The 26307-nt window shown below is 28.9% G+C and overlaps 1 protein-coding gene across 1 annotated transcript in view; it reads left to right on the top strand.

Annotated features, from left to right (window-relative positions):
• Positions 1-1782: 1782 nt before the first annotated feature.
• LOC103577808 (cell adhesion molecule DSCAM) overlaps positions 1783-26307 on the top strand; it is a 32971-nt gene continuing 8446 nt past the window's right edge. The window contains exons 1-5 of the mRNA XM_008558622.2: positions 1783-1979; positions 14956-15142; positions 16588-16730; positions 22627-22791; positions 26077-26223. Coding sequence (XP_008556844.1) covers positions 1931-1979; positions 14956-15142; positions 16588-16730; positions 22627-22791; positions 26077-26223 — 691 coding nt within the window. The 5' untranslated portion in view covers positions 1783-1930. The remainder of the gene's footprint in view (positions 1980-14955; positions 15143-16587; positions 16731-22626; positions 22792-26076; positions 26224-26307) is intronic.

Genomic DNA, 26307 nt, shown 5'->3' with positions numbered 1-26307 from the left:
TAAAATTCAAATAATTAACGCGTTTAATTACTATTTTATACCGTAAAAAACCAATAATTTATTTAAAAATTGTTTATTATTATTATTATCATTATAAAAATATATATATGTAATGATATAGTATACAACGTCAATTATATTAAATTTTTTTAAAAATACGTAAAAAAGTATAATTTTTTTTAAGTGTATCATTATTTAAGTTGGTTTGATACAATGAGATCTTTCGCTATCCTGTTTATCAGTATAAAATATATATTTTTAAAAATCGTGATAGTTGTAAAATATCTCTATAAAACTAAAACACACTTATGTCTACATCTTGTGTTTTATCATAGTTTTAAAATTTTATAAAAAGGAAATTTTTTATAAGTATTACATTATTCACATTTATTTTTCATATCTCACAACACATAGATATGTATATATGTCTTACGTCTACTCATTCTTATCATTGTCTACACTGATTGCTCTACTGCTTCTATATCTTAGGAACTCATTGACTTTTATATACGTCGCTCCTTGTTATTCAGAACTATGTAAAATTTGAAATTGATGACGATCACAATAAACACGGTGGCAGCCCTCATGAATATTCACCTATAATATTTATATTACTATCTACCACTCAAGTTTACTTTTTGATCTCTCTGCTGTTATGTATATATGTGTTTTGTTAATTATTTATATAATATTTTTGAATACATTATTATAAATATATACATATTAGAAAATCTCATGACAAAATTTTCAAACAAGAGTTGGCTATTTTTGTTTGGATTTTGTGCAGTGATCTTTTGCACACCCAACACCCACCGGAAGCGGATGTCCGCAGTCCATGAAAAATGGCCGTCGTCGTATTTCCGCCATCGCGAATCGTGCTGCTACTGCTGCTGCTGTTGCCGCTGCTGCAGAGTAACTTGTCCTCTTTTTTTCATACTCGCTTCCTTTTTCCAGTTTATTCTAGCTCTCTTTCGCTTTATACTTTATTTTCTATTTATTGCTGTGCTGATATACCCTACTCGTATACTCTCCCATCTCTCACCGTTTTCACTCTAATAATTATACACAAAATATATAATAAAAAATGATATATATTATCAATTTCCCATACAGATCATTCTTTATATATATATATGAATGCATATTTGCAATGATTAGAAATACAGTATATATAAATTTATTTTCATTTTTTATTTATGTTATTGTACCAATGAGAGTTAATTTATATTTTTTTTTTTGACATAAAAAAATTTTAAACAATTAAAAAAATGCTTTATGAATTTAATTTATACACATAAACATTAAATTCATTACTGTAACATTGTTACAAAGAAAGAAATTAAATATGAAATATTTGATACAACATAAAAAAAAAAAAAAAAACTAAATAAATATTTAGTGTGCAGACAGTACGATGTCTAAAGAGATATCCTCTAGATGTATATATATAAGGAGTTTCAAGTTTTGAACAAGCGTGCGCACAATATAATCTAAAATGCAACGATAATGAGACTTGTGCAAACAAAGTTAACATATATACTTGTATAGATCAAAAGTTTACTTTTTTCGTTGAGCAATGCATATAATATATATTTTTAAATTATTTATTTTTACTATGCATGGAATTTAAGTATATCATTAAATATGATTATCCCATAAATACATACATATATTATATTGTTTGTTTTATATTATTAAATATATAATAGAGTAAAAGTTGTGCTTTCGAATCACTGTTTGGTTGGTTATCACTTGGATCCTTTGATCCCTTGACACTGTTTCCCTACTTTTGCGTGTGTAGTTTCCACCTTTGTAACACGACCTGTCTCTGCCCGCCGGCAAGCGGGAATCTATTGGATGTTTCAGTAAAGTTTCGAGAATGCACTGAACCGAAAAGCTGTATGAAGACGAGTGGCGAGTGTGGACTGTGATGGCAATGGATCCTACTTCACTATTGCTACTACTACTACTACTTATCAGTGAGTTTATCAATATATTCTATATTTATTATACATTAAATATATATATATATATATATTCCTAAATTAAAATTTCAATTTTTAAATCGTTATATTTGCCGTACAGATTATATGAATATATAGTTGTCTTATAAAACATATAATGTGTGTTTGTTGATTTTTTTTTTTTAACTTCCCGCTAAGAAAATTAATGATTTTCAAAAAATTTGTCAAGTTAATATTTTCACTCCGATTTTCGAAAATCGAGTTTTCATCAGATGTCGACGTTTTGAGGTCATACATAGAAAAAAACGAATTCTCGGGCCAAGAATAAAATCGTTTCCAAAAATAAATTCTTAAATTGAAATATCCTATTTTCTTGTTTTAAAAAATTTTCTCTTGGTAAAAAATAGTATATTTCGTGACAAGGAATGAAACAAGACGATTTCAAACAAGGGTGAGGTTGGCTAGAGTAGGGTATATTATGCACTGTTAAGGTATCAGTCTTGAAGAGCTTGGGTTCAAACCCCAATGCTCGAACTCAACGAGTTCTGTCTTTTAAATCGATTCTACATTAAATTCCCTTTAAATTGATATATATATTTTTTTTTTTTTTTTTTTACATCACCCGCAGTCTGAAATCGTGTTTTATCCTGAGTCACACACTATATTTTTCATGATTACCTGCATCGGAACTTGAAAATTCAGTGCCAGTAGCCAGTAAGAAACAAGTTAATTTCAAGCCAATGATGCGGAGAACTGTTAGAGAATGGGAAAATAATATATGTATATGAATAGTTAATTGTACAATTAATAAATAAATATTATTATAATATCAATTTGTAGTATATAATTGCACATTTACGGCGCCAGCGTTTAACAGACTCGTTTCATTTACTTGAGACCTTCGGGTGTCTACGTGTATACACAAAGAGCTTTCCGAAGTAGAGAAGCAGCATAGATCCGAATGTCACTGTTATCCGTATTCTGCTATGAACGGAAACTAAGAGCTTGATTTTCTTGACTTGAATTTTTTTTATTTTTGTTTCAAGCAATAGCCACAGCAATAGTTGATTTAAGAAATCTGACTCTTTACCTAGAGTAGTTAAATTTCATAGAATAAAATATATTATAGATATATGAAGAAATTAAAAATATTAATTCAAAACACAATTTACTTTCTTTAATAATTTTTAACTTCCAGCTAAAAAAATTGTAAATTTTCAAAAATTCGGCAAGTTATTGTTTTCGGTCCGATTTTCGAAAACCGAATTTCTATCAGATCTTAACATTTTGAGATTCTAGGAAGCTATCCTGACTAATTTCAAGATTATGTCCGAGTGTATGTATGTATTTAAATATCTTTAACTTTTGAATGGATGAACCGATTTTTATCGTCAAGGTGTCATTTGACGCGACTTGTTAATATATAAAAACTGTGGAAAATTGAACTTGATCGGTAGATTGCGTTCGGAGATATTATACAAAAATAAAATTTAAAAAAAAATGTTATTTTTAGATAATTTTTAATGTGCTCGATGGATCAATTCCAAAATCTAATCAGCTCTAAAACTTTACATTGAAAAAAAAATACAGTATTCAAGTATCTGCGTGTGTGTATCCTCCCGAGTAAATATTTTTTTAATCATAGTAAAAATATACTCTAACCAAATAATATTTTCTTGATTTAAGAATTTGTATACTTATTGTAAGGAAATATTCTAGGTTAGAGTAAATTTTTACTATGATTAAGGAAATAATTTTTTCGGGGGAATAAAAACACTCAGATACTTGAATACAATATTTTTTTTTTTTTTTTTTTTTTTTTTTTTTCAGTGTATTGTATTTATCAATAAAGCTAATAGTGAAAAGAAATATAGTTTACGATATTGAGAATAGTAAGTAGCATGAGGATGGGTTTAATACTACACGGAGAAAAAATTAAAGGAACTGTTTCTAGTACGTTTATGAAATATCATCCCATACCGTTATGGTAATGGTTACTTGGGATTATGGGATATAGGCCCATACTTTTTGGGAAGGTCTCCATAAATATGGTAACAATTCCTATCATTATGGTAACAGTTCCCATATCGCATGTGAAAGAATCATGGTAATGATTACCATACTCATAGGAATAGTTCCCATAAGCAAATAGGAATCAATCCTATAACCACATTGTAACAGTTCCTAAGCGTATATGGTAATGGTTACCATAATATTATGGGAATGGTTACCATAATATTATCGGAATGGTTACCATAATATTTAGAAATTATAATAATTTTTTTTTTTTGTAATAAGCGTTTTTTTTTGTATATTTAATCTTTTTGTGAAACTATATTACCATAAAATATTATTTTTGGTCAGATAAAAATTAATTTGCAAATAATAATAATAATAAATAACTTTATAATAATTTACACTGCAAAATTCTATAGAAAAAAAAATTATTATAATTTCTAAATATTATGGTAACTGTTCCTATAATATTATAGTAACGATTACCATAATATTATAGTAACCATTACCATAGGTACATAGTAACGATTACCATAATTCCATAGGAACTATTCCGATACCGTATGGGAATTATATCCATAATTATAGGAATGGTTACCATAATATATATGAGTGCCGTTCCTATAATCAACATTTCAAAAAAACCAGTTACCATGCAGTACGGGAACCATTTCCATAATATATTGTAACAGTTACTATAATTTTCTCTCCGTGTAGTAAATTTAAGCTTGGAAATCTCAAAAATGGAAAAATGGCTGTAATTTTGGGAGCTTGCTCGTAGAATTAACCATTTTATAGATTTATTTCATTTAATGAACATCCTATTAATTTTAGTTCATAAAAATTATATTTTATATTGAAATCATTTACAGTCGAATAGCGTTATAAGTCCGGCTTGTATATTTTTCTTTTAACCAGACTCGCGTTAATATGAGAGAGACACTAAGCGGACTTATAACGCGACTCGACTGTACATAAATATGATATATTTATATGAGAAAAACATAGTATTAAGAAAAAAATTAGAGATACAATTTCGAATAATTGAGAGTAAATAAAATAAATGAACAACGTACAGAATTGAGGATCACTGAGAAAGAAAATATATATCTGTACAAGATATACAGTGACAGTAAAAGGTAGTAGTAGTAGCTAATGCTATCATTATTATTGTTATCATCAGTAATAGTAGTAGTAGTAGTAGTAGTAGTAGTAGTAGTAGTAGTAGTAGTAGTAGTAGTAGTATTGGAGGACGGATTTTGTAAAAAATACAGACAGAGAGAAAAAAAAAGTAGCGGTGGCAGATCACCCGCGCCACTACCCTTTTCCCATACATTGGGATGGTTTCGTTCGTCCCTCTGTATCGATTTCTCTCTGATGATATATAGACAGAGAATATATTTTCTAGTGATACTAAAACCCTTTTCTGACACCTCGTGCGCCGACTAGCATCACATTCCGCTTACCTCGTCATGTGTATCTTCTATCACGATCATTTCCTTTCTCTAAATTATTTAATTTCCTTAACTTTCTTCGATGCTCAATATCTATCATTTATTATTCATTAATAAATTATTATCAATATCATTAACTTTATTGGAGTATTTTTTGTTATTTTTATCATCATCATCATTAACACAAGAATATAGTATAATTTATTATTATCATTAGCATAAGTTGCTTGTCTAGCAACCCCGTGTACATCAGCCTTATATTAATTAGCTAATTCATGAGACTTTGAATTTTTTCTCGTCACCCATCACCGCTTGCACCGTTGCACCATTAACGCCCGTAGTTCATTTTTTTCATGAAACCAGTGTACCGAGAATTTATTTATATGTATATATATATATATATACTTGTACCGAGAGAAATTCAGTAGTATATCTCTGGTATTATGCAGGCGAATTTATCATGTCTCTCTCAGATATACACATTTACATATATATATATATATATATGTATGTACTAGTATAGATTTTTACAAAGAGTAACATACTTACGACAGTAATCCATCATCGAATAAACATTATTTTACCGCACATAATCCATCTTCGCAACTCTATATACATTTTATTCTTATCAATTTTTAATTACTTATCAAATATTTAAAAAAAATTTTTTTTTTTTTTTTTATAAAAGTTGAAATTCAAGGGGATATAAAAAAAATTTTAATCAAATTCTATATTAAAATAAAGTGATCTTATAAATGTTCTATCATGAACATGAAACAAAAAAAAACTAAAGAGTTAGTTATAGGAGAAGAATTAGTAGACTCCGTAGTAGTTTTTGTTGTCCATGTAAAAAGTAACGCGAGTCACAAACTCCTATGCAGTATCGAACCTTTTGTTTCTCATTCCCGGCGATTCAATGCAATTCAAATAACGTGTGTGAATGTGCATTATATGTATATATATATATATGTATATATATATAGCTGACAAACAATCGTTGTCTCTCTAACGCGCACTTTCAACACCCATTTATATATGTTCTTGAATGTATATATATTTACATATATATGTATGGTAACGTAATAACGTTCGATTATTGGCAGTCACGAGCCGCATGGCATGTATGAGTCTTGCTCGTATGTCAAAGCACATAACAGCACACTCGCACGCCAATATCATATATACACGATCGTGTCGCATACGTGGCTACCCCTCTACTCTACACTCTACTGTATGACCATACCCTCTACCTTTCATATCACTACCACTATACTACACTTCCACATACTCTCTCACTTTAGACCGTCGTCTATGTATACCGCCATATTCCCTTTATCATTTTCACCCACCACCATATCTATATATATATATATATATGAATATAATAAATGTACAACACAAGCAATCACACGGTCATTCTCGTATGTGTCTCGTATGTGTATAATATACGACAAAATTTATATAAGAATATTATTTATATTGAAATGAATAAAAAATAAAATGTGATGAGTGAGAAAGAGAGAAAAAGAAGAAGAAATATATTAAGTTTACTATATATTAATATCTTTTGCACACGCGTTCACAATTCATTTATATCTTTCCTTCATTTTTTTTGTTTGTTTCGCGTCACAAACTATTTTTTTGTTCACACCCTATTCGCTCGCCTGTTTATCTTATTTGCTATTCATTTTATTTTTTTAAATTTTCACTATCTCTTTGATATTTTCTTCATACAACATCGCTACTCCCTTATCTTTCTTTTTATGTTTTTCCCTCAACCCCTCCCCCTCCCCCTTTCCCGAAACTGATTATCCGCCATTTTTACCCTATTCAAATATTTTTTTCATTTATTATCTCTACAGTTTAGTCATCTTACCTTATATTTATCTTTTTTCCATAAATATATACACAGGTGACTGTACGCTCTTCAGCAAAAAAAAAATTTAATATTTTTTTTTCTTTGATTATCTGCTGATGACTTTGAAACCATCAGTATAGTCCCCTTTTCTTTTGCTGTTTATAGTAATATACTTTTTCTACCATTTTATTTTTTTCTTTTTGTTTTTTTATTTTTCCAGTTTCATTTCCGGTGTGTCCGCTACTATCACACTATTCGATAGGGAATGAAACTGTTCGAATAAACGAACAGGCGAGTAAAGTATATAAGATTCTGAGAAATAAATTTTAAGTATATAAAAGTATTTTATCATCTTATACATATATATATATATATATATATATATATATAAAGAAGAATTACTTAGAATTCGAATTGAATCTCAACTCATTGATCCCTATTGAAATTTTTCTAACAATGGATTCGAAATATTTTTTAGTAAAAATTATTTATAAAAGAAAGAATATCTTTACTTTATTTAACATATTGTATTAACACAGAAGGATAATATAAAAGCTGTTTAATAAAAGTATAATAACAGTGGTGATGATGATGTTGATGATGATGATGATGATGATGATGATGATGATGATATATAGGCAATAGCATGAGAGTATCAGAGGGAGGAAACACGGTGACTAGACTGGCTTCACTGTGTTACATATACTGGTTCTTCATCTAGGATGCATCCACTCTAGTAGTACTATGTAATGCTGTAGTTATACAGCAACACACTATACTATACATCAAGCTAGTGATGCTAGTGATGTTGCTGTTGCTGGTGATGCTGCTGCTAGTACTGCTACTGGTGGTGCTGGTGCTGGTGCTGGTGGTAATACAGCTACAGCTATTACTGTATTGTACCTAGTATATGATGACGATCAGGGGAGAAAGACCGACGAATGGCGTGCCGATATAATCGGCTTATGAGCGTCGCGGCGCCCTCGACATCTATATATCTACATATATACTTATACTCTGAGCGAATGGTTTCAACGTGATCCTCTAAAATCCAGCTCTCGATATTCCGTACTATACAGCAAAGGCTGCTGTATAAACGCCAACAATCTATACTTTCCATCTATCTGTATATATCTATATATTATTCAATAAATAATATAAATAAAAGTATATTTTATCCAGTTTTATATATTATATCTTTAGAAAATATATTTATTTATATGATGATAATTTTGTTTTGTATGCAGCGCTATATACGTGTTCATATTTATTATATGTATTATATGAATATATATATATATATATTATATAAAGATGAAATAGACAGTGAAGTATATAGTCATACAAGGCACTATATTCATCGTACAAGTAGTATTGATGCATATAAATATATATAGATATATATGTCTGGTTGAGAGACATCGATGGCACTATAGATATTGACAAGACACTCGAGTAGTCCAGCACCACCCACTGTCGACGACGTCAGGTTCTAGTCGCCCAGTGCTCTCTCGTCGAGCTGAACCCTCTCATCCTAGCTCAAACGCTACTGCTGCTGGTTCTACTGCATATATCTATATATCTATATATCTATATATCTATATATCTATATATCTATATACCGAGCATATATCCATACTAATTATAAGTATGACGGTACATATACTTCTTTCCCTTTTTGGTGATCCAATCTCTTACTCTACTACTACTGCTGTCATTGCTATATCAGTATATTATTTAAAGTAGATACAGAAAATAAAATATTTTTAATAAATTAAGCATTTATCTTATTAACAAATATATTTTTACAATGTATATTAATGTAGTTGTAAATTTTATTATTGAGTTAAACTAAATAAAAAGATTAAGTATATATTAAGGATATCGAAATCAATTAGTTCAAGAGCAAAGGATAATGATTTGAACTATTCGATTCGTGACGAATAATTCATAAATTCTAATATTCGCACACCCCTAATATATATGTATAAGGAATAACTAATAAATAATCGCAATACAAAATGGAGAAAATGTTGTGTGCTTCCTCAACCGACTATGTATGCTGTATATAATTTATTTTGTGTATTTTTACTCTGTGTGTCTGGACGACAGATAAGAGTCGACAGATGAAAAGTATAAAAGAGTGGAGAAAAAGTAGAAAATGGTTGATGTAATGTTTGATGATGAGAATAAGAGAGAAAGAAAAAAACACTCGAGTGGTATAAAGTCGTAAAGAAACGGGAATAGAAGATGTTAAAGCCAAGTGAAAGAGCAAGTCGTGAAATATAAAAGAAATAAAAAGAAAAAGAAAAAAAAAAAAAAATAAGAAAAAAGTAAAGAAGACGAAAAGCTCATAACGTTCCACCGCGTGCACGAATCTAAAATCTAAAGACCAGTCAAATATTTGCCAACAAGTTCGTATCTTTGTCGCCTCTGCAAGCCCTTTAATAAGTTTTTTATTAGACTTAATCTTTATTACTTATCAGAATAATGAAAATTATCATGATCGTTCGAGATATATTACATTTAGCCCAAGAGCTAATGCTAACTATTAAACAATATTATTAATCTTATCAAAAACAAAAATATTTAGAATGTGAATATATAGAGAGAGAGAGAGAGAGATATACATATATGTCACATAAATAATCAACCGGATTAAAGTTTTTTTATTATTATTAACATTGCAGCAGTCATAATGTGATTTTATTTTGTTGTACAATAAACAACAGACAATGATGATAATGCATATAAGGAAAAAAAAAAATAAAAACAAAGCTACGGGCTATATCCTACATCCTAGTCTTTGAGCTTACTAATTAAATTAAAAAGTGTCCCTCTTTTATTTTTTTCCAACCACTCGCTATTCTTTCCCCACGCTGGGGTGGGATACGTGAGCGCACTACGAGCTACATGTTACGATGCACAAGTGTCTCTTGTTTTTCATTTCAAGATTTATATATATATATAATAAGTGGAGGGATGGAGACCAAGAACGCATCATATCACATCACGGAATTTTGTTATATTTACATTCCACTCGTCTTGACAAGGGAATCGTGCATCAGCAGTCATATATGTATATATATATTAGCATGACCCGGGGTATGTGTAATCGATATCTGCTGGTACAAAGTGGATATATTGGTAAATAGATATGAAGGTATAGGATAGAAATGAGAACGATGAAGAACAAATGTATATAGATTCTTGATTTTACATAAAAAAATTTAATTTCATGAATTATATCACATAAATATAATATACACTGGTCACAAAAATTAAGGGATACAAAAAAAATTCGAAATTTTTTTGTGATTTTCAACATACTGTAACTCGGTGAAAAATGGTCGTAGAGTAAAAATAAAAAAAAAAAGCAAATTGTAGCCTCAAGTTTCTAGTTTTCAGATCTGGGCATAAAAATTTGTTATCATGCACGGTTCCAGTGCAATCCTAAGAAAACCGATGAAAAAAAAAATTTCCAAATTTTTGCGCGTCTTCCAACAAGTCTATGGGCTTCAATAAATTGTTTTTAATAATCTTACCTTATGAATTTTTCAGGTAATTTTATGCCCTTTTATTTGCCGGCCTCAAAAAGTCTCTACGACAATTTGGCGCCGAGTTATCATTTATCAAAGCAAAAAAGTCCATTTTGACTTTGATAATTAATGACTCTGGACGTATTGGTCGTACGGAGAATAGAAGTAGGGTTTTGAAAACTGGAAAACATTCTCCATATGGCGAAATTAGTGGCTTTTGATGGAAATTTTTTTTTTTTAAGCGATAATGTTTATCAAAAAACAGGTAAAAATTAGCATATTTAAGGATATTTAGAAATCTTGGTATAACTTTGGATATAACGGATGAACAAAGGATACTGTAAGTTTTTTTTTAACCTCAAAGTGTCGGTTTTTCTTTCTTTGGTTTTCAATCATTTCTTTAATGTCAAAAAGTTTTTTTAGTGAAAAGCTTTATTTCTTCCTTTATTTTTGTGACCAGTGTATATTATAGTCTTTAATAAATACGTAAGCATTTATATAAATACGATAGTAATAATTATTATATTAGATTAATTATAGCTAAAAATTTTGTTATTGTAATAATTACGATTTAGACATAGTAGAAACTACAATGTTTTTCTTTCCGTGTACCAGCACAGAGTACATATCAAACAGATTAATGATTGTTATAAATATATTAATATATGTACAGTAGAGATATGTACATCACGAGCATTTATTTTCTACTATAAACATACATTGCAGCATTTCAAAATAAAAGTTTTCAAAATTACATTTTTTTAATGGTTCATTAAAGTTACAGGTAACAAAGAAACTAATGAAATGTTAATTGTCTATATTTATATGTATCTAAAAATGATATAAAATGACCATATAATATAAATAGAATACTATTTGTCGGATAAAGAAACCTGCATGACTATTTCACACTCTCACCTACTTTTAAATCTAAATAATATTTAATAATGGTCAACGATAAAACATCTTGATTTATTTTTTTATTATAATTAAAAAAAAAACATGATAATTGGAAACAAAAGACTTTTTTATTATCATTATATTTTTATTTTTTTAATTTTTTTTTTTTTTTTGAACGATCGAAGCGATTGGAGAGTAAATTAACGTGAGTAATGGAGTGACTGACACGATGATAATGGGCAACGATCGGGCGTTCGTGACGCGAATGTGAAATCACCTCAGCTGTAGCTGGATGATGCTGGAACGAGAATTTCTGGTCCTACTCGCACCTCCGGACACTTGGCTCATTCATCCTTTCTCCAGTCTGCCGGAACTCCCCAATTCTCCGTCGCCGGTACTTTTATTTCAGTTTTTTTTTTTTTTTTTTTTTTTTTTTTTTTTTTTTTCTGTTTAACTCCCTTCATTCTCCTTCTACTTTTACCAACATCCTTTTTTTACATACACACACATATACATATATATGTATATATTTGGATTTTTCAACTTGGTTTTGTTATTCTTGTCTATACTTTAGTACGTCTTGGCGCAGTCACGGGTCTCGCACGTGCTCAACCCATAAAAATTAAGCCCTATTCAGTGCGCGCGCGAATACTTCCTTGACGAACAAGAACGAAAGAAAGGAAGACGCCGAGGAAATTAAATTGACAAAATAAGAAAGACCGGAACAGTAAAAGTAGAAAAGAAACTTATATACGCGTGCGCAGAGGCACAAACTTTAAGAAACGTTATTCGCTTGTACGCTTTTCTAACTCTTTATATATTTTTCTTTAGTTATTTATTTATTTTGTTTATTTTCTGAGGAAAATGTCAAAATAAATGAAAAATATAAAAAGAAATGGTAAATTATTTTTAAATTACTCGCCACGCTAACTTGTCCTAGGTATTTTCATTATATTTAATACTTAATTTTTTTATTTTTACTATTTAGATTACTTTAGGTAATAGAAAAAGTAGTTTGATAAATGTTTAAACTTTATATTATAAAAATTATAGATACAAGTCACAAAATGGATTCGATTGATTTTCTTTTTCTTTTCCTGTCTCTGAGATATAAAAAATGTATTTGTCTATTTGTCTACAAAAGAAAAAAGTAAAAAAAAATTGTGCTTCTATAAAATATATAGACATATATAGTGACAGTAAAAAACAATTAAAGATAAAATTACAATTCTAAACAAATATAGATATACACAAACTACCATGTTATGTTGTCGCCACACATCAAATGCTTTTGAAAGATTTTTATTGACATTTTGACGAGTATAGAATAACGAAAAAACAAAAAAAAACTTTCAGATCAAATAATATATTTTCTTATAAATAAAATTTATTTATATAAAGAAAAATAAATTATTGAATAAATATATATATTGTACATAAATGAAATGTCAATTTATGTAGAGTATATATAAGCTGGTTGATAAAAGTAGATTATATGGTTAGTCTGATGGAATAAACTTTTTTTATGCATATGGAGAAAACCACCCCGTATATATATATAATATGTATATAGACTTGTATTCTCTTTTACCCGGAAAACAATTTTTCGAGTAGTTTAGAATACGTTATCATACTGTTCGTCATTTTCATATTTACATATATAGGTATATGAAAATGACGACGATATGATCCTCTTAACCATTGCCATTGATCGCTATATGCATGGTTCATGTTATATATCTAGTTTTTTTATTTAACATATTACTTATATTATATAAGATGCATATAAACTTTTAAGTAATAAATTATTTATTAATAATAAAAATTTAAAAGAATCAATGTTAAAGTATATTAAATTTCGGGATATCTAAATCTAAACTTTAAAACATAATTGCTCGGCGATCTCTTTGCATTGGAGTATTATAGTATAACAGAAGTGCATGGTAGAGGAGACAAGTCGGCCAATTAAATAATTCATCCGATGAATTATTTCCATGGTTAATACTACTCTGATGACTGGCGCACCACTGTCACTGCCGACGCGGTGTGCTGGTATATCGATTTAACTCCAAAACGGATCTCGATTATATTTTCGTCTCGGGTCATATAATATATTGGTCGACCTGCCTTGCGTCGACTTGCTACTGTCATATACACTCACTCATATACCTACAGATTTACGTTTGACATTGCTCAAGTACTTCACAGCAATGATATCCAGAATTAGATAAAATCTCATCATCATCATCATCATCATCACCATCATCAATGGCCTGTACTAACCGCTCATCGTCACCATATATCATATCTTCAATCATGTGTATATATATATGTAAATTTATTTAAACAACCTATATATTCTCTATTCTATAGATATATTGTGTATACACAATACAATCTCTCTCACATTACAGAGTAGTATTTGCTATTAAATTATTCGACTATTAGTTCAAGCACTGGACACAAATATTTACACACATATACATGTATCAGTATCATCACAGAGAGACAGTAGCAGGGTAAATGCATACTGGCAATCCGCGCCTCATTACAAAATGAATAAACGTAATCGGGGATTAACCTCCCAGGAAAACTAAATTCCCTTTTTACTCTTTATTTTAGTAGCCGATTTTCCTATTTATTCGACTAATCTTTACTTTTTTCCCTCATTATTATTATTATTATTATTATTATTATTATTATCATAACTATGATTTTATATAAAATATTTACTGTGATATTATGTATGTAATATACTTATATCGTATATACTATTTATGCTCAATCCCATTAATCAATAATAACACTTGTGTGATATAAATAAACCAATGCAATTGTTAAACTTTAATTATTTTATCTTTTCCCCTCTCAGCGTTATTCTCGCAAATAACCAACATTACTGATATACGTAATTATTAATTGAACCAGTAGCATTGCCACCATTATTCAACTAACAACAGATCATCAACATAATTATTATATATATATGATATTAACATTGTATATGCACAATCCATCTATTATTATTATTATTATTATTATTATTATTATTATCAATTATTAAACTCTTAATTTACAATTATTAAACAGGAAACATATTTAATTATCTAACAGAGGAGTTAAACTTTTTAAAAACATAAGAAATATTTTTTTTCTTTATACAATAAGTAACATAATTAATCAAATTTATATATATGTAAATAAATTATTGTTATTATTTTCAGCTTATAGCTGTGTTAGTGTATTTGGTCAACAGGGTCCAGTATTTGTGCTTGAACCACCAAGTACCTTGGTATTTTCAAATACAACAGGTTCACAATTAAGCTGTTCAGCTCATGGAAGTCCAACGCCTCATGTCACATGGATTACAAGTCCAGATCAAAGGACCGTCACAGCTGTTCCAGGTCTCAGGTATATGTATTTTTAAATTTTAATAATTATATTTTTTAATCAAGTACTATACACTCTGATACATCTCAAAAAATCTATCTCTCTAAATATATATATATATATATATATATATATATATATATATATATATCTGTACGCAATATAATCTTAACACAGAAATAAATATTTTACTACTGCTATTACTGATAAAATATACTAAAACTGCTACTGCTGCTATTGCTGCGACCGTACTGGAAAGCAATAGTTGGCAAAATCCATTTCCTTTGGTTAATCGAAATCTGGATTTCCTTCTTAATATCCTACTCTTAGACATGTATAAATATATATATATATATATATATATGTATACCAAAAGCAGAAATAAATATTATAAAAGTCGTTTAATGTATTCACCAAATATTTTTTTCTTTTGTTATTGATAAAAATTAAAAAATGAATAGAATTTAAAATTTTACTTAGAGTAATACAACGATTTTTTTTTTTTTTTTTTTTTTTTTTTGAGATTTTATAACTATATATACATATTTTTATTTAAATACGTATATAAATAGTGTACAAAAGAAAATAAAGCAAAATAAGACGAACAAATCAATACATGTAGCAGCAGCATAGCAGTTCGAGTAACTTTTTTCGCGTTTTAGAAGAGAAGATATATACCAGGAGTAAAAAGTGTCCGAGTCGAGAACCAAGATATCTCCTATCGATCGTCTAGTTATAGTCGTTTGGTCGTCGTTGAGAGTTAAATGGTCTGCAATCGTAAAACTTTAAGGGATATGCGATTTTACTGCTGAATGGCGAAAAAAAAAATCCTAATCCTAACGTGAATACATATATATACATTATATACATTAGCTATAAACTCTCGGCCTTTCACTATAGGCGTAAATTTTATTTTTACCAGTATAAACTTTTTTTTTAAAGCAAAGTTAATAAATTACTTATACTTATTATTAAATTTTCATCATGTCAGTTGTACGTATGCCTCAATAAAAAATAATTTTATAGTTTTTGCAGACAACACAGACCAAAAAATAGTATTATTTTTGTTTAAAAGTATTTTATTCCATAGCTAACGATATTTGCTTATTTTATATGCCTTTCGCAGACAGTCAAAGAAAATACGGGAAAATGACAACCTCCTGCAAAAACATGTCAAATATGTATATAAAGACTAGTCAGCTGACTTCGCGTTCACCGTGATCGCGTCTTCTTCGCATATATATATATATATATATATATATATATATATATATATTCTTTTATAAAGTTTATAAAACCTTAACAACACATCACACGATGACGTGATTTAAGCTATTTTTTATATTAAAATAAAAAAAAAAATTTCTATGTATGTTTAAGCAAAAATATTATTTTAATCAAAGTATAGTATAGAGAAAAAACGTACGATAATTGTTATAATGATTTTCTTTAATTTGTTATTTCAGACAACTATTGGGTAATGGGACTCTCTACTTCCCTCCTTTTCTTGCACAAGACTTCAGAGCAGAAGTTCACAACGCACGATACCGATGTCGAGCCAGCAATTCAGTTGGTACTGTTTTATCTCGTCAAGTTACACTTCGTGCAGGTATATTTTTTTTATTTAAATAATTATTTTTTTTTTTATTAGCTATTTTAAAATCAATGCTAATGCTTAAATTTTATATATTCATATATCAAAACAGTTATTACTTGATAATAAATTCAAAAGCAGTATCATTGCACGTGCTATGAAAGTAATAATCTTACCTATCTAGCTACCGCGATCATGTCTTACTATATATATATATATATATATATATATATATATATATATGTGGATAATAAGAAAGAGAAAATCTGAAAGAGAAAGAGAAAGAGAAAGAGAAAGAGAGGGGGTGAGATAGTTGATCCTACACTTTATTCTCATCCCCTAGACAGCTTGTCCGTGAAATACCTTCTCCACCTTTCCTATACATATTGAATTTAAACCTTCATCCATAGTATGTACCATCTACATTCAAGGCACTCAGATCCAATTACATCTCTCGCGCATCAGCAATTGAATTCGAATGCGATGACAACAAAGACGACTACAAAAACAACAAAAACAAAAACAACAACAACAACAACATTGTTTTTATTTATTTATTTTTTTTTCATTCTATATTCCTGATGTTGTTCTTATCTTGTCAAGTACTTTTCAAACTATATTGTAATTTTTATTTCATTTCATTTCATTTAATAATATTTATATTATTATTATATAATTTATTGAATATCAATAAAAATTTTCAAATTAAATTCAGTATATTAAATTTTATTATATAATATAATATAATAAAATGAAGGAAAAAAAATCAAAATAAAGTATGATTTGCGCATGGACTAACCCCCGTGCACGTGATGTGCCATTTAAATAGCTGATTATCCTAGCATATACACCATCAGTTTATGTATGATAAACTCTACTTCGTACATCTTTCCGTCGTCAATTCCTTTCCTACATGCCCCTTACCCGCTCTTACACGGATATTGCTAAAATATATATACATCCATATATATCTCAGTTTTAGATTTTTTTTACATCTTATATATTCTATACCATGCAATCACATCAGAATTTATATCATATAAAAAACTGTCATTGTAATTATTGTTTGGGTTGAGATGATATACGATAGAGGTTGGCAAAATTGGATCTATCTAAAAAGTTTTTTCAACCCAAAGATACGGAAATAGTCTATTTGTTCTTAAAATCTTTGTTTTTTTTTTGAGTTTTGGTAAAATCTTAATGGATTTGCTTAAGAAAGGACCAAATTTGGTTGACCTATAGATTAAAAGCCATAAAAAATAATTACCGGCTTAAGGGGCCCCCGTGCCCCGGTCTCCCCAATTAACTCATAAAAAATTTTTATTTTGCTCAGCTCTAGTCTATAAGCATAAACTATTTTGACATATTGTAAATAAAATGTATTATACAATTAGAAATTGAAATTCTAATAAAAATATATAGACTCCATAACCCCTAATTAAATTGCTATTAGAAGATTTCTATGCCGCCAGCATCAGAATATTAGAAACAAGATTGGATGAATTTGCCGCAACAGAATATATATATTTAAAATAAGTTAGACAGAATATCTCGTATTTGACGTCAATGCTATTTGGTCTGAGTATTTTTCATATACATATATATATATACCGTGCAGTACTACTCTCTTACTGAGTGATGTTTCATTACCCTTTGGAAGTAGGCTGGAGAAAGACTAGAAAGAGCGCAAGTGGCGCTTATGCAATATATATTTTCTAAAGACTCTCTCTTGGATGTAGAAGAGGAACGTTCATTAAAATATGTTTCGTTCTACGCAGTAATTACATATTTAATTATTTAAACGAGTGACCTGGCATTCATCAACATTTCTTGCGAATATTTTCTTATTTCTGTCTCGCAGTCGTGTGCCTGTCACGTCCGTTAAATACAGTCCCATACTCCAACTATATAAATTATTAAAACCCTAAAAGTATACTTTCTATATATATATATTGAGACAAATCGCTTTTTCTCTTTGCGATTTAAACCAGCAGCCACCAAAATTCGCGGGTTGAACCCTGGCTTAGGCTGGCCTCTAACAATATTTGATTTTACTTGGACAGAGCAGTGGGCTGGGGTTCTTGCAAAGCAAAGACCCGCACTTATTCCAACACGGCAACGTATGTAAAACTCACTAACTTACCTCATGGCTTATGACTTATCAATAGATTTCTTATTGTTGACGAACTTATCAATTCTTACTTAATTAATAATACTTTTATTAAACTATTGAAGGATCTTACCAGTAAAATATGATATGAATAGGATGAACAAATAGTTGATAAAATGAATAATTAACAATATATGCAAGTTTATTGCAAATTATAATAATAAAAATTACTTACAAGGAAATGCAAGCGCAGGATGTAATGTAGAAAGATATGTAGCACAGTATAACTTTATATTACGAGTATCTCGCCAGTACATACAGTGATAGCTACTTAAACTAACTTTACTTATAAAAATTAATAACTAAACAATAAAATATAATTGCAAGGTAATTGCCAATAATGTACAGAATATCGCAAGTTATTTGCCCGAATTACAATTAGGTTTTTGCAAGTAAATTGCCGGAATTAATATTGAATAATTAATATAAGAACGTCTGTACGCTAATTGATCCAGGATCGAAGTGATTGACCGATAATTGAGGGCCTGGGACTCGCCTCTGAATCTGTCCCCACTTTACCCTTATGGTCATGCGTCAACGTGAAAATTAGTCATGTGACCACGGCACTATGACTTGTGTAGTTTCAGACGGCAACAAGACGGGGAGAAATGGAAACCGCAAGGCTGAGGACGACGAAGACAATTCACATTGTTTCAATATATATATGTAAAAAATCCTACTTTAAAATTTAACGGTAAATTATTTTGGATACACTAAAACTTTTTTTTCGTATAATTAAATCAATTTAAAGCGTATTATGAATATATAAATAGACCAGTATATCTATATACATATATATATATTAGGGTGCTTCTTTTCCGGCGAGAGTATTTTTTTTGTTGCACATCAAGCAAAATATTGTTTTTTATGCTAAAACAAAAATTCCTGCCAAGTTTGAGCTCTTAATTCCAATCCTAAGTACTTTCCATTTGATTTCAAAGATTTCCCATTTAAAATAAATAAAATAGCAATTGTCATTTTCTTTTTTAATATTATATTTTTTAAATTATTAAAACTCCTATAACTCGGAAACTATGGACTTAAGCGACTTGACTCAGAGGGCTTTTTTTGAAGGGAATTAAATTTCCTATGAAATTCCCATTTACGTTTTTGGTGTGCAGTCATTGGTTTACGTTCTGCAAGCCAATAAAGGTCAATTTGATACAAAAAATGACTTCCTCAGTAGACATCAGTGAAACAGCTGGAATTACAGCTAAGTTACTAAAGGCACTTTTGAAGAACACCAAATGCCCTACAATTTGCGACCAAACCCGCGTCGATATCATAAAACGCAGCTGAGTATTAGAAAGTTAAAAAGAAAATAATTTAATTTACGTGTATTTTAAATAAGAAATCTTTGAAATCAAATGGAAAGTACTTAGGATTAGAATTAAGAGCTCAAACTTGGCAGGAATTTTTGTTTCAGCATAAAAAACAATATTTTGCTTGATGTGCAACAAAAAATACTTTCGCCGGAAACGAAGCACCCTAATATATATATATATATATGGATACGACTTCAAAAAGAGAATAATTAATCATGAGAAAACTTTTTCCCCGTCTCTACAAAGACTACGACGGACGATTCAATTTATGTATCCTCAGGCATCCAAGAAGTGGATATAAATGTATATATATATATATATATATACATATATATCAGAATAGTGCATAGGGTGGTATCTTACTTCAAGTTCATTTACCCTCTCTTTCTAAATCTGACGGTATTGTATATATGTTTTGCAACACACAATATATAAATATATATGTATATAGAAATTACATAGCATTCAAAAAGCATAAGTGATTGCACACTTACAACTCTTGAATGCTTTACCCTCAACTCATGTTCCGCGCTCTTATTATGATCCATATAGTATATATTTTATCTAGACTTACAATCTTATGTATATGTTCAACAGAAGACTAAGTGCAAACCTTTGGAAGGCCAAAGACGCGACCAAACAGAATTGAAAAGAACCTCGACTTATCTAAAATGACATCGGACCAAACAGTTTTCGAGAGGGCTTATTTTTTTTTTTCCTTTTATTTTCTTATTGTTTTTTTTTTTTTTTTTTTTTTTTTTTTTTTTTTTCTATAGCCCATATAGTCATTGTTAAAGTTGATTCTTTTATGACAGCCCTTCTCGCGCTTTTTACTCTCCGCCTGCTCTTATTCTCATTTTCAGTCGCTCTTTGCTATGCCGCTACTGTTGTTATCTATATATACTGATGATGCATCTTACCCACCCACCCAGCAGCACCTGCTTGCACTCGATTTTATCAAGAACCCTCAACTATTTCTTTTATTTTATTTTTAAATAACTTTAAGGCTTATTATTGAAGCAATATCACACAAAATACTCATTAAAATATTTTTTATAATTATTATATATATTTTAATATGACACCAAGTACATTTTGCTTTACATAAAAAAATTTTTTTATAAATTCATATTTCTCGATATTATTCATTATTTTCTTGAACCATGTAAACAGATTTATAAAATATATAATACATAAGGCAATTTTCCAATACCGAAGAAAAGTTAATTTTGATCGATTTGAAAAAAAAAAGATATATATATATATATATATGTATATGTATATCTGTTACCTCTCTACTCGCGATGTTTATGATCCACTAAAAAAAAAAAAATAAAAAATAAAATGAAAATGCCTTTGAAACGTAAAAAAATATCATCACTGAGAGTTGTATATCCATCAGCATCGCGCTCCGATTGAGATCCTATACTTTCTCGGGTATATTGGCTTCATTTGCACTTTTTATATCATCCGTCTCGTTTCACCATGATTTTATTTACTTTCCCCTCTCATCCTCATTGCCGTCGTCACCACGCAGTCAACGACGCCATCGTCGCTTATCATTCGGCCTCAAGCTATATATACTATACTATATAATGATACATATGCATACAACAGTAGTGTAGTAGCTTTAAAGCTAGTGATACTACCCTTACTATCGTGCGTGCGTGCGTGCGTGTATAGAACATCCTTTTCAATTTTATGTTTTTTTTTTTTCTCTACGTTACGGACTACCCGCACAAGAAACGAAAGAAAAAAAAATTGACATTTTTCACTGGTTTATATTTTACTCATAAAAGAATGATCGATTGTTGAATAGAACCACTCCGTATATATATATATATATATATATATATATATGTATATACATAAATCAGACAGATTTTCATTCGCAACTCTTGAGTTGCACATCACACATCACAATGAATAAAAGCTGCTACATATGTATATACTATGTGCAGAATATATATATATATATATAAATTATAAATCGGACTAGAGCATAAAAATCCTCTTTGCGTCGTACTTGATTGGATCGTAATCAATCACGTGCTATTTCTTATAGGACTACAGCAACCGATGATAAAGCTTTACGGAAAACCCTTTCAAGTCAAAGTATATACATATATAAAAACACAAAAAACTGAAAACTGTGCTTACTAGATGGGATATATATGCATGTCACATAACGATAAAACATATATCGAAATAAAAAAAAAAAAAAAAATTTTCTCTTTCTTTTTTTTCCTCTGATCATGTCGTTGTAGTAACTAGAAATCATGTATGTATAGTTGCTTTAGCAATCGTACTGTATGACAAAAAAATACTTTTTATATGTATGTAACTTTTTCTTTGTTACATTTTATGGTATATATTTTGGTATACTTTTACTTTTTTTCATTTTACTCTCTTATAGTTCTCACTGTACCTGGATACGATGTGAGAGTAAACAGATCACCGGTTGTCGAAGGCTGTAATGCTGTATTGTCTTGTACTGCGAGAGAAGACGTTAAAGAACATTTAACAGTGACGTCATGGTATCGAGACGATGCCATTTTACTACCTGGTAGTATTGATACAGGTAAATTATTCATAATTATATAAACTGAACATAACAACAGTATATGCTATGATAAAATTCGATCGTAAAGCACACTCTGATGCTTCGCATCATGAATCGTGCAAAAAAGAAAAATAATGAAAAGTTTGGAAGGTTAATGTAATTTTAATAAAAAGTGTTTTAGACAAAGTTTGTATAGTAAACGATCCGGATAATATAAAGCGATAGCGTCTAGATCCACTATATATATATATATATATATATATATAAGCTCATTGATATAAAACTAACTTGAGTCCTTACTATGATTGTTGTCGTTGTCGTTGATAAAGAATGTGATGACGATAGTATTTCATCTTAACAACAAACACTGAGACTTAAATTAACTGTGTTGCTATTAGGGTTTGAAAATTCAAAGAATTGGAAACAATTAATAAACAAGGGGTTTCTTAATTTTTTATCACGATTTTGCTTAATGAAATCCATGGATTCGGACAAAAATCAATATATATTTATAAGTACAATTAAAATAGAAAGTTAAATAAGTTTTGAATAAAATTGGAGCATTAATATGTATACGATATCCAAGGAAAAAGCTAAAAAAAGTGATATGTCTTATATTTTTTCGACAATATTACTTAAACTAATGAAAGGATTGTAATAAAATCTGTAATGCTCAAAAGATACTATAAAATGGTTAACTCGGTTGAATTTTAGGTACATTTGATAAATTATATCGTGAGTATTATAGTTATCCAGGAAAAATGAGGACAATTGTTATTTTTTAAATATTTCATCACCGATATCTTTTGTATAAATAAACCGATTTTAACGTTTAAGGACAGGAAGTCACTAAGTAATAATAAAAAATGTTATTAAAAATTTGCAAGTGTTCTCAATTTACTATATCATTAATTTAATCATTCTTAATCTCTATGTACTTAGTCTTATTCAAGAAAAAAAAAACGTTTTATTTTCTCTCATAATTATCAACCCTCGACCTCATATGTAAAATAGGTATATATATATATATATATTTACTGAGTGGATATCCCATAGTTGACATATACACACAAGACTATCAGAGTCAAATCTCTTTTGTTTTTCAGATTTTTTATTCTCTTGTCTATTTCCTCTCTCTTTTTACTCTATACAACTATTATGCCTTTGTATTTTCACTTCGACAGACTCCCGGGGACTCTTTCGTTCTTTATCTTTACTTTTTTTTTTTTTCTATTCTACTATTAATTTTCTATTTTTTTTTTTTTTTTTTTTTTTTTTTTTTTTTTTTTTTAATACTTTTTGTCTCTTTGAATGTGATTCTTTTTTATTTTATATTTAGTTTTTATTTTAAATTAACGTTAATCTACTTGTCAAATGATTATGTATAACGAAAAATTATGTAAATAATTAAAAAAATGTAATATGTAACTGTAATAAATTATTATAAAATTAATAATTATTTAAATATGTCTAAAACATATACGAAACAAGGATTTTTTTTTCGTCCGCCGATCAATATATAATAATTTGTTTGATAATTTTTAAATTTTTTCTATGAAAGTTAAAAATTTAGTTACGAAAATAAGCTTAGAAATTAGATTATGTAAATAATATTTTTTTAGCTAAAGAGAAAAGCTTTAAGGCTGGCCCTCAGGTTAAGCATTTTTTTCTATTTATATAGTGTATAAATATTTACATAACACTCAAATGTACCGAGAAACTTTACTCGATTAATATAATAACTATAATAAGGGTTTTAATAAGTATATACATATAAGATTCATTTTTAATAACTTTCTAGTTCTTTTTCGTATACGCTTATCAAAGTTCTCTCTATATGTATATAATATATATAAAGGAATATACACCTTTAATTCTGATAACTAGTAGAGTGACCAGTACATAGCTCAAACACTATTCCCATACTACCTCACCACACTTTAGCATTCATGTTCTATACATATTTATGCAACTTGGTTTAACGTAACAGGTTATACTATACTTGTAGTAATATATGTATATAACACTATTACTATTACTATTACTATTACTATTACTATTATACGATTTGGCTTAGCAATAGCATGCGCGCACTACCATTCAGGTTTATCCCATCCACACACTACTCCAATCCTTGTTCAAGTATCTCTCTCATCCCTATCTCCGATTTTACACCAACACAACCACTTGGATATCCTATATATGTATGAATATATAATAATGTGCGGGTCGTATCGTGCGGGCGTGTCGGGGTGTGATACGTTTGTTTTATACCTCCACAAATATAAATGCCACATATTGTATTTTAGTGTGTATACACACAAAGTCTATTACCTATTTCTCTAGCTTTTCTATATATTATCTATATATACATACAACTTAAATATGCACATGCCATTAATTTACATATTATTTAACCGTAATAAGTGTTATACATTTTTAAATGGAAAAAAAATTTCCTATAGTAATAAATAAACTATCATACATATTATACTTTTATAAATTTTTACCATCTCACTACGAAAGTTAAAAATTAAAAATTTTTCAAATTCAGGTCCACCCGTGCCCTATTTTCTGAAACCAGTTTTACGGTTGGCCCGTAAGGTCAATCGTTTGCCAGATTTTTTTTATAAATTTCCAATAATAATAAAAAAATCGTTAAAGCGTTATTTAATCTATTTATATATTATGTATACACATATATAGAATAAAATAAATAAGTAAAATTGAATTGATTAAAAAAAAAACCGCTAGAGAAAAGAAAATGCAATTGTATATTACAAGTTTATATATGTGTATGTGTGTATGTTGTAGGCGAATAGTTGTGAGTTATAGAGTGAAAATTTGAAGAAATGAGTAAGATATATAGATATATACAGTATATATGTATACATATTCTACACATGAGAAAATAGATAGAAGTTATATAACACGCAGAGGGAATTGTACGAATACCGGCTATTTATCTCAACGTATTTTTATTCCATCCGCGAAGGCGATATTAAATTGCTTTTCTTCGTTTTTTTTTTTATTTTTTCTTCTTTTTTCTTCGTAGTAGTATAGACGGAGAAAGCAGCAGACGCACGCTTTACCGCCACCGATACTCAACCCCTTTTTTCATTTTCTGCACGTATCCACTTGATACTATACTTAATTTTTTCGTAAAGCTTCAACACACTAGATAACCCCTACTTCCTATTACTGTATATTCTTTTTAAATATTTTTTCACTCTACTCTTATACTTATATTAATAAATTACCCTGTCTAATATTAAAAGTTTGAAATATTATATCTATAAACAGGTGGAAGATTTGTCGTAACTTCTCAAGGTGATCTTCATATTAGAAATACTCGAGCAGATGATGGTAGAGCTCTTTACTGGTGTTTAACTTTACATACTTTAACTGGAGAACGTAGAAAAAGTGAACATGTAACATTAACAGTCACAGGTATTAAAAAAAAAACAACTTTGATTTAAAAATATGGTAATAAATTTAACGAATATTAATAATAATTATTGATTATTTAAAAAT

Source organism: Microplitis demolitor, chromosome 10, assembly GCF_026212275.2.
Source record: "Microplitis demolitor isolate Queensland-Clemson2020A chromosome 10, iyMicDemo2.1a, whole genome shotgun sequence".
Taxonomy (NCBI): domain Eukaryota; kingdom Metazoa; phylum Arthropoda; class Insecta; order Hymenoptera; family Braconidae; genus Microplitis; species Microplitis demolitor.
This window is presented reverse-complemented; position numbering and strand designations above follow the sequence as displayed.